The sequence below is a fragment of the Acipenser ruthenus genome, chromosome 14 (assembly GCF_902713425.1).
Source record: "Acipenser ruthenus chromosome 14, fAciRut3.2 maternal haplotype, whole genome shotgun sequence".
NCBI lineage: Eukaryota > Metazoa > Chordata > Actinopteri > Acipenseriformes > Acipenseridae > Acipenser > Acipenser ruthenus.
This window is the reverse complement of record NC_081202.1, coordinates 22,033,503-22,046,116: the sequence shown is the minus strand read 5'-3', so window position 1 is coordinate 22,046,116 and position 12,614 is coordinate 22,033,503. Positions and strand designations below refer to the sequence as shown.

Sequence of the window (12,614 nt, the reverse complement as noted above, 5' to 3'; positions counted from 1 at the left end):
TCTAATTTCAGGATGACTCTGATCTTACGTTTTTCTCTCGGTTTGTCTTATTATCCTGCACCAGAGATTTCTGTGCAACACATTTACATCATTATTATTATTATTATTATTATTATTATTATTTATTTATCAACTCACATTCTCTGGTTATCATCTGGTGAAGGCCAATTTGCGAACTGTTGAATAAATCTATTTTTTATTGATGTAAATCATGTCAAACTCATTATACCAGTGTTTTAAAGACATGGTTGCCATAATTTTAAGATGTGCATTACTGCAATGCAAGATCCAGGAAACCACTGTTGGGACTCGTGCATCTAAAACCAAGTCTATACCTTTGGAAGTGAAACGCGTTGCTTTTGGCTATTTGGGAATAATTGCAAAAAAGAAATGCAATTCTGGTTTTGCTTTAAAAATGTACTTATACTTTACTGTATTCTTTATGTTGCTCTTACATGAATCTTATTGTACTTTCATAACTGCTCTTATCTGTATTGTGATATTCTGTAATGTGATATTTTATACTGTGATAACTTGTAATGTGATATTTTATGATGCAGTACTTTGTACTGTGATATTTTGTAACAACTGTAAGTCACCCTGGATAAGGGCATCTGTTAAGAAATACATAATTATAAAAAATACTGAACATACACATTTCTATTTTCTTACAAACTACTAATGTAACAGCATTGTGAGATATGGATTCTGAACGCTGCTGGTGAGACAATATTAAAAGCTTTATAACTGTTCAGAAAAGTGTCTCTTTAAGTGCAGTGGTTAGGATGCTTGCTTGGGGAGTGTGTGGTTGTTGGTTCTATTACACTTTATACTGGATGGTTTTATAACAGTGGTACTCAACTCTGGCCCCCTTTCTTTTTTTTTCTTCTCCTCAGCAGCACTACCCCTGCCTGCTGAACATCATCATGGCTTACGCTTGCCTTTGTCCCCCCCAAAAAAATTGTGGGGGGTGGAGCTCAAGCTCCACTTCCAGGCATTCTCAGCAACCGCAGCACTTCTGGCTCTTGTCCCCCCATGTATATCACTGGTCTTCTCTCACCATCTCTGGGCCGTCCGCCATTTTGAAGTTAGGTCCCCTCTTCAGCGCATCCCACTCTGACACCATATGTGGCATTCTTACGTGTTGTTCCCGCACTGAAGCAGGCAGACAGGCAGGTGAGAGCCGGAATGGAGGCACGGAGACACAGAACTACAGTGAAACACACCAGCATGGCGCTCAGGATTTATTAACACATAAAACAAAAAAAAAAACAAACAATAATGTCATGTGACGCTACCAGCAATGGTAGTGCACAGAGGACAGTACAAGACTGTAAAAAACACTAAAAATAAAACACAATACAACAGCCCCGATCCTAGTGATTGCTATGTTTTTATACTGATGCTCCGCTGAGACATGCCCACCTGCCTGCTGGAACAGCTGATTGCTATCAGCTGCTGCTCCACGCAGACAGGTAATCGTCCCCGGCAGAGCGCCACAGCAGTTAAATGATTAATGAAATCAATCTATTTACAACAATTAACCCAAAAATATACAATAAACTACATATTTCCCATGCGCAGGGCTTCCGCCCTGCCACTGTATGTCACAGTAATTACTTTAAATGTATCCAGAGAACCCCTTGTCAAAAACTCTTCAGCACAATAAATTGTCAGAAACCATCATGTACTTGTGACAAAGAAAGAATGAATCTTGGTTATAAATCTCCCTCCTGACCTCTGAGGGTGCTGTGTAAAGAGAGCAGTGTGCCCCAGACTGAATGGTTTGGCAATTCATTCGAGGGAAGTCGGCCATCTAGAAAGGGCACGGAGCCATGGTACACCAAGTGTTCACCCCAGACGGGAGGCGATGTGGCAATCACGGATTGAAGGAAAAACAATTGCACTGGCTAATCAAGGGGGCATGGCTGAAGGTACAAAAGGGGATGTGGCAAAGCGAACTGTTCCTTTATTATGGTTGCAAGAGAAACGCTGAAGGACTAAACCGGACAGCACTGCACTACTGTTCACTAATAAATTGTATTTCACAACTTGCATCAAAGCACTCACTCTGGACACTGATCGTGTTTGTGCTGTGTGTGTGTTTACACCATGTTTATTATTTTGGGACTGTACCCCATGGTTTAAACTGCAATACACATTGCTGTGTATTGCCAGGGATTATTATTTACGCGAAACAACCTGGATATAAAAACAAATAAAGAATTGTTTGGACCGTGAACTTTGTCATCTGTTTACGCATTGCTTCACCTCTACACCTGCACACTACAAACCACTTTGCCACACTGCTCTAGCATTTTTTTTTAACAAATCAGTAACATTACATTTCCACAAACAGAAAGCTTGTAAACTGTTGGCTCAAACTTCTCTGTGTCGGTTCAGGAAAGTTTCAATATGTTGACTTTAAAGGTCTGTGTTCTCTTTCATCTGTTTTTAGAAGAATGAATGGTTCCATATGTTCCTTTTAAGAACTGTTATAGGAATGTTTTTATTGGCCACTACTGGTGTTTGATGTATGAGACATACACACTTTGAATTAGTTCTTGTCATGAATGAAAAAAAGCCAAATCATGCCGTGAGGTACAGACGTGCTCAAATTTGTTGGTACCCCTCCACAAAAAACGAAGAATGCACAATTTTCTCTGAAATAACTTGAAACTGACAAAAGTAATTGGCATCCACCATTGCTTATTCCATATTTAATAGAAATCACTTTGCTTTTGATTTTTTATTCAACATAATATTGTAAATAATAAAACAAATGAAAATGGCATGGACAAAAATGATGGGACCGCTAACCTAATATTTTGTTGCACAACCTTTAGAGGCAATCACTGCAATCAAACGTTTTCTGTAGCTCTCATTGAGACTTCTGCACCTGTTAACAGGTAGTTTGGCCCACTCTTCCTGAGCAAACTGCTCCAGCTGTCTCAGGTTTGATGGGTGCCTTCTCCAGACTGCAAGTTTCAGCTCTTTCCATAGACGTTCGATAAGATTCAGATCAGGACTCATAGAAGGCCACTTCAGAATAGTCCAATGTTTTGTTCTTATCCATTCTTGGGTGCTTTTAGCTGTGTGTTTTGGGTCATTATCCTGTTGGAGGACCCATGACCTGCGACTGAGACAGAGCTTTCTGACACTGGGCAGTACGTTTCGCTCCAGAATGCCTTGATAGTCTTGAGATTTCATTGTGCACTGCACAGATTCAAGGCACCCTGTGCCAGGCGCAGCAAAGCAGCCCCAAAACATAACCGAGCCTCCTCCATGTTTCACTGTAGGTATGGTGTTCTTTTCTTTGAAAGCTTCATTTTTTCGTCTGTGAACATAGAGCTGATGTGACTTGCCAAAAAGCTCCAGTTTTGACTCATCTGTTCAAAGGACATTCTCCCAGAAGGATTGTGGCTTGTCAATATGCATTTTAGCAAATTCCAGTCTGGCTTTTTATGTTTTTCTGTCAAAAGTGGAGTCCTCCTGGGTCTTCTTCCATGGAGCCCACTTTCGCTCAAAAAGTGACGGATGATGCGATCAGAAACTGACATACCTTCACCTTGGAGTTTAGCTTGTATCTCTTTGGCAGTTATCCTTGGTTCTTTTTCTACCATTCTCACTATCCTTCTGTTCAATCTGTGGTCGATTTTCCTCTTGCGGCCGCGCCCAGGGAGGTTGCCTACAGTTCCATGGACCTTAAACTTCTTAATAATATTTGCAACTGTTGTCAGGAACATTAAGCTGCTTAGAGATAGTCTTGTAGCCTTAACCTTTACCATGCTTGTCTATTATTTTCTTTCTGATCTCCTCAGACAACTCTCGCCTTTGCTTTCTCTGGTCCATGTTCAGTGTGGTGCACACAATGATACCAAACAGCACAGTGACTACTTTTCTCCATTTAAATAGGCTGAATGACTGATTACAAGATTGGAGACATGTGTGTTACTAATTAAAGAAACTAATTAGTTTGAAATATCACTATAATCCAATTATTTATTATCTTTACTAAGGGGTACCATCACAGCTTCTTTGCTTTATTCTATGACAGTCATCACTTTTCAGGAGGAATGAAGCATTATTTCAATGAGCTGTAAGGGTACCAACAAATTTGAGCACGTCTGTATGTGGTTACATGAAAAGTTTTTGCAGGTATGTGGCTTGTCTCTGGAATGGAAAAACGGTCAAGTTGGCAGCAGATTTATTGGCCAACTGGTAACTTTCAAGAAGCCCTGTAATTCTTATGTTATCATAGCTTCTATGGTAAGTTCCCCAAACTTTGCAAAATAAAGAAGACAGATGTTTATGATAACATTTCTTTTCAAGACATTTAAATATTTCATGAAAAACACATTTAAGCTAATCTATTTTAACAAAGCCACCACAAACGAGTATAGACTGCCCCAATGCAAACCAGTTTAATGGTCATCAAATCTACAGGGTTTCTGAGCTCAGCCAGCTATTTTATAGACATCACTTCTAATTCTGCAAGCTACATCTAAATGCCCAAAACCCAGTTTTAAAGTTGATTCATTATGGGGATATTCCATGCATGGATAGCTCTAAGTTTGCACAGCACGGGCCACCATTCAGGAACACCAAGGTTTCATCAAACATCATTGTAAGCATCATAATATCTGACACCAAGATCACTAAAGGTCATGAAGTGAGCACCTGTTGTGCCAGCTAGCATTACAGGGACTCCTGTGTTGATCCAGCAAGTGTCCTGCCCCTGACTGAAGTGTTACGGTGTATACTTGTACTGTCACACTTGTACTTGCTTGAACAAAAGTCATTGTAATTATCTTGCTCTTATTGTATTATTACTTGTACTGTCACACTTGAAATGTATTTGCTTACGATTGTAAGTCGCCCTGGATAAGGGTGTCTGCAAAGAAATAAATAATAATAATATACGGATGGTGATATGCAGACAGGATGACACAATGCTATTTAAGTGATGATTTGTAATAACTCCACAATATCCACGGAATAGTAAGAAGCTAACGAACACTTTTCCTGTTGAGGAGGAAATCCAATGTTCCCTTTCAATTCGAAGACCACCAGCGACATTATATATGGGGTATGCCTGCCCATTGGGTAGGTATTGCTGAGCTCTTTATATCAGAGCTGCCGGCAGACCCCTTCCTGAGGTGACACACTCGGTCCCGCCCACCGAGGGATTAAAACTGTGATCCTGAGGAAGCCATTTTTCTCTTTCCATCGAACCCGTGAGGGCGACCGATGCGACCTCGCGGTTCATGGTCGTCTTCTCTTTCAGGGAACCAGGGTTACTAATGCCCATCCCCTCCATGTTTTCATAAGTCAATGTGCATGAGAGAAAGATAATGCAGTATTTGTTTATTAAAAAATGTCGGAGAACCCCAGAAAGAATCCTTTTTCAATCACTTTCAGTAAAAAGATTTAGATTGCCTGTCGATTAGAACAAAAAGAAAAGCAATGTGGTCATACTCTATTTCTACCTATATAAAGCATTTCCAAGAAGCTAAAATCAACAGAACTAGCTCACTTAGGCCATGGTTTAGTATGTAGGAAAAGAAGCATGGTTACTGTTTTATTAATTATAACTTTTAATAAGTTGGAAACTCAGCATCATTATATTCAAATACTCATTTAACAGAGAATATAAAGGAACATACATAATTAAGGTTTCCTTTATACACAGACAGGATGGTGTACATACTGTATGTTGTGGTTTTAATAAATCATGAAAGTAGTGATGATGAATTAAGTACATAATAAATTCAGTTGGACTGGGAAAAAACAGAATTTCAAATGTTTTCAGCCTGGATCTCTGAAAAAAGTAACGGCTAATAAAATCTATGACAACATTGTATTTCACGTAAATTTATCAGAGAAGAACAACCTTTTTAATAATAAAGGTAGCCTGTGGACAATGCTTCAGCATTAAATTCTGTTATCTTTAAAATAATAAAGTGTTTCCGGCAAATTTACTTTGAATTTGTGTTGCACAGCCATTCTGCTAGAGTGATTCTCTCTTCAGAAACGCTGGTAAATATATAAAAATACTGGACCAAAATGAACACCACAAAACAAAGCAGATGCTTGCCAAATCAAAAACTGTACCATAGCACCATCTTGTGGCACCACACATTGTATGCTTGAGACTTGAGGGTTGCCATTTTATTCAAAATTGTATGAATTGTATTAGATCACAGAACTGATCTCTGGTAAAGGTGACGTTCCAGAAACTTCAAGATCCTTCTCCATGAGTCTTCCTGTGCATAAGCATGGGGTTTTGTCTCCCCTCCCCATAAAACGATCACTAAAAACAAAATTACTATGTTTTAGTAACAAAATCTCTTATGTATTTGGCTCATGAGTTATAACTTTGAATGATGAATCATCCTGAAAACTGCCCACACAATAAATAGCAGAATATCATTTATGGAGGTTTCAAACTGAAATACACAATTATGGGAACAGCTTTTTTTTTTTTTGTAAATCATTATAAAATACTCAAGTCAAATCTCGGAAAGCTATATTTGTCAAGCTATATAAAATACAAAAGCAAACATTTTTAAATAATTGATGATATCAGCTGACATAATATAACCAACCGTCTTACCTTTCTCCCTACTGTCTGCTAGCATAAAATTGCTGAATCGAGTATGAGGGCTGTATGGAGTTTCAATAAGATGACCTGTGCCAGGATATGACAGTTTAGTGAGCAGATGATCATTTCCTGCCTTTTTCATCATGTTCTCAATCTGAAATGATAAGAAAATATGTAAATGAAAGTCTTTATTTTAATTTTGAATTTACGTTTTACGTTTCTTATTTAAAAGCAAGGGACTATACCAATATGTTTTAATGTATGTACATTCAACTTACAATACAGTAACTCTGTTAAACAAGTAGTACTGTTGTACTGTAAAACTATGAGGCTGAAAAACTCTATAGACACTATAGTCTCTTGCCCAGTGAAAGTGCTGCATATTGCACCATAAATAGGTTGGGTCAACTATACATTTACACTTTGATTAGAGTCTAGTTTATGCTGGTCACTGGAATGTTTGTAGTCTTAACATCAGAAATACTTGAAGAAACTTCAAACGTTTTGACTAGAAGTCTTTTTCAATGTCAGGACATGAGGAATCACATCAAACATGGTGAATATTATTGTTATACTAACTACAGTTAAAAGTACTATAACAGGTACTAACATCTACTGCACATTCAGGGGCTGGCCAGTTTTGATCATCTTCGCCCACAATCAGTAACAGAGGACATCTTATGTTCCCAACCTAAATACAAATCAAAGCATTACAATGGATAACTATTAGAAATATTTATTTATGATACATAAAATAAATGTATGATAAAAGTACAAACTAATTCTGTTTTAAATCGCTAAACCGAGACAGAGACAAAACAGCATTTCTTCAGATATTAACTGTATTTTCTGGAATTTTATAAAAACACGGGGGAAAAAATCCATTAAAATTAGTAAGCCTTGACAAACACTTTGACTTTACTCACATTGACTTTCTTGTCTGGATCTGTAGGAATAGGCAGAATGAGGTTTCTCCAGATAAGGTGATTATTCTCATCAACCTTAAGTTTATTCAGTTTTCTAAAAGTAATTACAAAAGAAGAAATACACCACTGACAATGGATTAAGGCATTTAGAAAAGCACATTGTTATTTTTCCGATATATTAAGACTTGCTGTGAAGTACCCTTAAATACATTTAAAACTTCCAGAATTCCATCATGTATTAAGAATGGATTTTAACATTATAAACATGATCTTGGTGCTTAAATGTAGATGTTTAACTGTCCTATTGCATTGACATATTATGATTGTTGTATGTATGTTTTGTTGCCCTCTATTTAAATTGTATTTGTGTGCCGTTTATTGTTTTAATTATAGGTGTACATATGGCATGAAAATTACATAGAAAACGTGATTGCTGCTTTCCAAAACATAACTAAGCATTCTTTTTTTTATTTTTGCAATATGAACTTCTTTATCTTTAATTAACCTTTACTATAATACGTACAAATGCTGCTATTTAACTTATGTTGGTTATACAGTATGCAATTGGGTTAATGCTTCACATTAACATGTACAGGAAATGTATTAACTCTTATTCACCTGTCAGATGTATGTACGTTCAGTTCTAGAAACTCACACTCCAAATGATACAGCTAGGTGTAAGAAATTGTTATTTTGGTGCAGGACATTAGCTTCTCATAAAATACTTTCTTTAGGCTAAAACTCTTCAATTTACTTTTGTTGCCACTAGAGTCCTAGACCACATTCATGAACAAGTATTCTTTCTCAAAATGAGCAATCTTTAACTTGGAACACCTTAATTGTTACTAACAAAGGTTGTTTCTGAATACAATGGTTTGGCTGTGTTAAGCAAAAGAGTGCAGGACATATTGTGCAAACAGTTCAAGTACAGTTCATACAAACGGCAAATCATAGAAAATGTGTACTATGATCAGCTTCAGTAGACACAGTTATTAATGTTTAACCAAAGTAAATAATGTGAGAAGTGATCAGATTAAGAGCAACTCACGTTTTCATTTCTGCGAAGGCACCAGAAAGGGATTCTTTTACAGGAAAAACATGGCTTCCACTGACACAAACCAAACACTTAGGCTTAAAGAAAACAACACAACGTTAGGGTCAACACTTCAACACCAACAACAGCATTTTGATGTTTATAACAGGAGTAAACCCAAAACACTTGAACATGTTGCAACAAGCTACAATAGACAAATAGAATGACTGAACACAAATAAAATGCTGTATTTTAAGTTTTAAAACAAGTTGTTATTATAAACAACAAACATACTGTGCTGCATGGAAAAGTTTGTAGAATGCTTACACTGATTGTTGTTAAGTTTCCTGCCATTGCCAGCACAACAGATGTCCCAAAGGATAACCCAAACAGGCCCACCCGCTCACTGGCTACCTTGGGGTGGTTCTTCAAGATGTTAAAGGCTGCCTGATCGAGGGAAAAAGAAGCTTACGAAGAAGGATTTCAGGGTTGCTATTGTAAGTGACCACTAAATGTGTCAAAGACAAGCCTTATCCTCTTATGTTCTAATATTTTCATACAGTTCATATTTTTACATTTTTTAAAATGTTTTATATTCTACAAATTACAATAAAACTCCTGCCGAGTTAGCAGTGCCAGACTTAAGTAAAAACTGTAACAACTGAATTTTCATAAAGAATACGTAAATAAATCATTATTTTAGACAGCTGTCGCATAACAATGCATAACAGCTGACTGACTGTTTGTTCATATCCAATGAAGAAAATACACCATTAATGTAACACGACAATACTTTCTTGCCCATTTATGATAAAATCTCACATTTCATATGTTTTTCTATATGTTAACTTGCTTGTTATTGTGACATGTGTTTTCTGCAGGGTCACTCTATGCTTTAAATACCATTGCATATCCCACATTTTAGTTTGAGTAAATAGCGAATGTATTTTTTTTTAATAATTTACAGACACTGAGTAATGTGTAGAGGGAAGCAGTATGGGTACTAACTGTACACACACAGAGGGGTTTATAAATAAATAAATAAATAAATAAATAAATAAATAAATACGTTTACATGGGACTTCTGGATACTCAACTCTGTATTGTATATTTAAATATATTTATACCTCAAAATACTGTTCTCCAACCACAGCAGATTTCTCACTTGTGTTCTTCTGAAACAAATACTCCAGAGCCAGGGAGGCATAACCATGAGACGCAAGAAGAGCGGAACGGTATTCAACTAACCCTCCTCCACCTCCCCACAGGTCTAAAATCCCAGGAAATGGTCCAGGGCCTACAATAAGGAAATAGATACGTATTTACTAGTACAACTGAACATTGGCACACGTATGGCAGAAAGTACAAGAAATACATGAGCAATTCCGCTCACTCATTTTTGGAAATATCGGTATGGTCACTTTGAGTGAAAATCAGAGCCAGATGTTAATTTCACAGTACTTCTGGTGTCAGACCCACACACTTCAAGTGATGCCACTTGAGTAAGAGTATCTGAGTATGATTATAACACGACACCCTCTCTCTCTCTCTCTATATATATACGTACAAGCACAAAATACATGTTACCTGGTGGAAGGAAGAGTGTTCCTTGAACTCCATCCTGCCTTATATCAATCCTACAGACTCCTGGTGCCATGTACCAGCGCTCCATAACAGTACATGCCAATGCAGACTTCTCATTGAAACCACTGCTAATATGCCCATCAAACACAGAAATATGAACTACATACGGAGTTTGGACATCTCTTTTTCGAAACCTAAAATATGAGGGAGAGACTGAATGATATATCGTATTCTGAAAAAATGTATTTGATTAAATGCCAAAGTCCTCCCAATGATTATTATAGGATGGAAAACATATGTATGTGTGGGACTATTGATATGCCAATATAACCCTTACACAGAAACGTGCAGTCTTATAACTTGCATGTATTGAGAAAACAATATTTGTGTTCTATTAATATAAAATATATTGTATTTCTCAGTCTAGAATTTAAATTCTATGAATTAGGTTGGACAAACCCAAAGTCAGCAAGAAGTACTGTACAGGTACAGTACTTCAATCTCTGTTTATAAACAAAACCATTTTTCTTTTTTTTTCTTTTTAAATGAAGCCTTACAGTACAAGCAGCTACATGTATAAACATGTATAGGTCAGACCAGGTATAATATGCTGTTATTTTATACTCATTACAGTGCGTCAGTGAAATGGTTTATTTTTAACGAACACCACTGATAAGTAAAAAAATCAAAGAATGCAGCTGTGTACCAAACTCTAAGTGTACTGTCTCTAAACAGCTTTAACTAAGTCACAAGACCTTATATGGCAGCCATATTAGGTGAGAGATCAATGTCATGGTCACCAACACATTGCACATGCAGGGTTTATATAACCATCAAAACATGAAGTCACTACAGCTAATGGTTTCTGAGATTAGAGGTTTGACACTGAAGACACTAGCTTTGCAAAAAAATAATAATAATAAATACACTCAAGAATCACCAAATACATATGTGTGTGTACCAAGCCACAGGTTAAAGTCAAGGGTACTGTTTCGATTTTGCCAGAGTATTTTCCATAAAACTGAAAATCTGAAGGTGCCATCTTAATCTGTTAAATGCACTTTTTGCAGTACTGCGTTTATTGTATGAAACGCTGATTTTTCTGGAGTTTAACGTGCATTACTGCAGACTGTGTGTGAGTTTGGTTTACATCTTTCTGAACACACGACATCTTTCTGAAATTTGAAGCGTTTTACCTCAGCCCAGTTCGGCTTCCAGGTACTGGCTTCATACTCCAGATCAGTCCCATTGGATCTTTGCCTGTAAATGAGCCACCGAGGGACTCTGTTTCATCAGCTTAAATAAACAAACAAACGTAAAGAAGAATTAAAACAAAAATGTATGTTTGTCTTACAATCAATTGCTTTCATCTCACAGCATGGTGTTATTTTGTATTAAGCCTTAGTCATTATGAAGGATATTGATTTTTCTAGTCTTGACTAGATTCTCGTGGTTTTGAATATTTATTGTGTAATTCAAATTTGAACATGATGGATATTTGACACGGTAGAGCCTTGTCTGACATAAAATAATTAATTTTATCAGTTTAATATGTAAAAAATATTAACATTCATAATGATTTTATAGCTAGGAAAACATAACTTAAAAAAAGACTAACCTTTTACCATTCCTTTAGAGTCACTGATATAGTGGCCATAAGCTTCCCAAAAATCATTGTCCTCGGATTGAAAGACAGAGTGCAATGTAATTGGTTGATGAGGACGAAGGTTTAAAACGTCTACGTGAAACTTTTCATCTACCAGTCCCCTTGTTGGATGTGCAACGATCACCAGACTTGCGTCGTTTATGTCCATCTCACCCATTTTCGCTGCCATACCTATATTCAAATAAAATGATAATACGTTAAATTACTAAAGCATAGATCTGATTAAACACTCTGACGTCTCCACTAGATTTGGAACTGTGTCCTCTGTTCCCATTTTCTGTGCTACGCTTTAAAAATTGGTATCTCCCCAAATTAGTATCTGTTTAGGCTAAATATATTACATTCCCTCAATCTTCATTGCCTCGGATTATATTGTGGTTGTTATTTACTGCTCTCTCATCAGTGTCCTTTTTGGATTGCTATCTGAGCCTACATTAAAATCCTGTGATTTACTAACCGGGTAATGTCATGTCGTTTCTCTCAGGCTTGTCACTGTTGTGCAGGTAAGGGTGTGGGTATCTCCGTCCCTTTTATGGTTTAAAAAAAGTGACTCTTGTATTCCAAGAGCAGTTAATATTAACATTTCAACCAGTTCAACAGAATTGTTGTCAACCTTCCGGAACTTTTCAGTGGAATCCTCGTCACGGGTGGGGGCGGGTCATACTCTTCCCGGCCCCCATAGACACGGTGAAGGGTTCTTAGCTTTGTGTAAATTAGTGATCAGCAGGTGTGTCAGCCTAACTTTACTCTGCAGAATTTTTTTTTTTTTTCCTATGGGTAAATATCGGGACTTTAAAAAAA

General features: G+C 36.9%; 1 protein-coding gene across 1 annotated transcript; it reads right to left on the bottom strand.

Moving 5' to 3' along the window:
• Positions 1–5,573: 5,573 nt before the first annotated feature.
• Positions 5,574–12,507, bottom strand: LOC117419467 (peroxisomal succinyl-coenzyme A thioesterase-like). The gene is made up of 11 exons (XM_034032230.3): positions 12,271–12,507; positions 11,766–11,984; positions 11,344–11,443; positions 10,151–10,341; positions 9,691–9,860; positions 8,891–9,010; positions 8,579–8,661; positions 7,531–7,624; positions 7,215–7,295; positions 6,617–6,758; positions 5,574–6,313 (listed from the first exon to the last, which is right to left on the bottom strand). Exons 1-11 carry the CDS (start codon positions 12,281–12,283, stop codon positions 6,201–6,203), a joined length of 1,326 nt encoding a protein of 441 aa, XP_033888121.2. The 5' UTR covers positions 12,284–12,507; the 3' UTR covers positions 5,574–6,200.
• Positions 12,508–12,614: the final 107 nt, after the last annotated feature.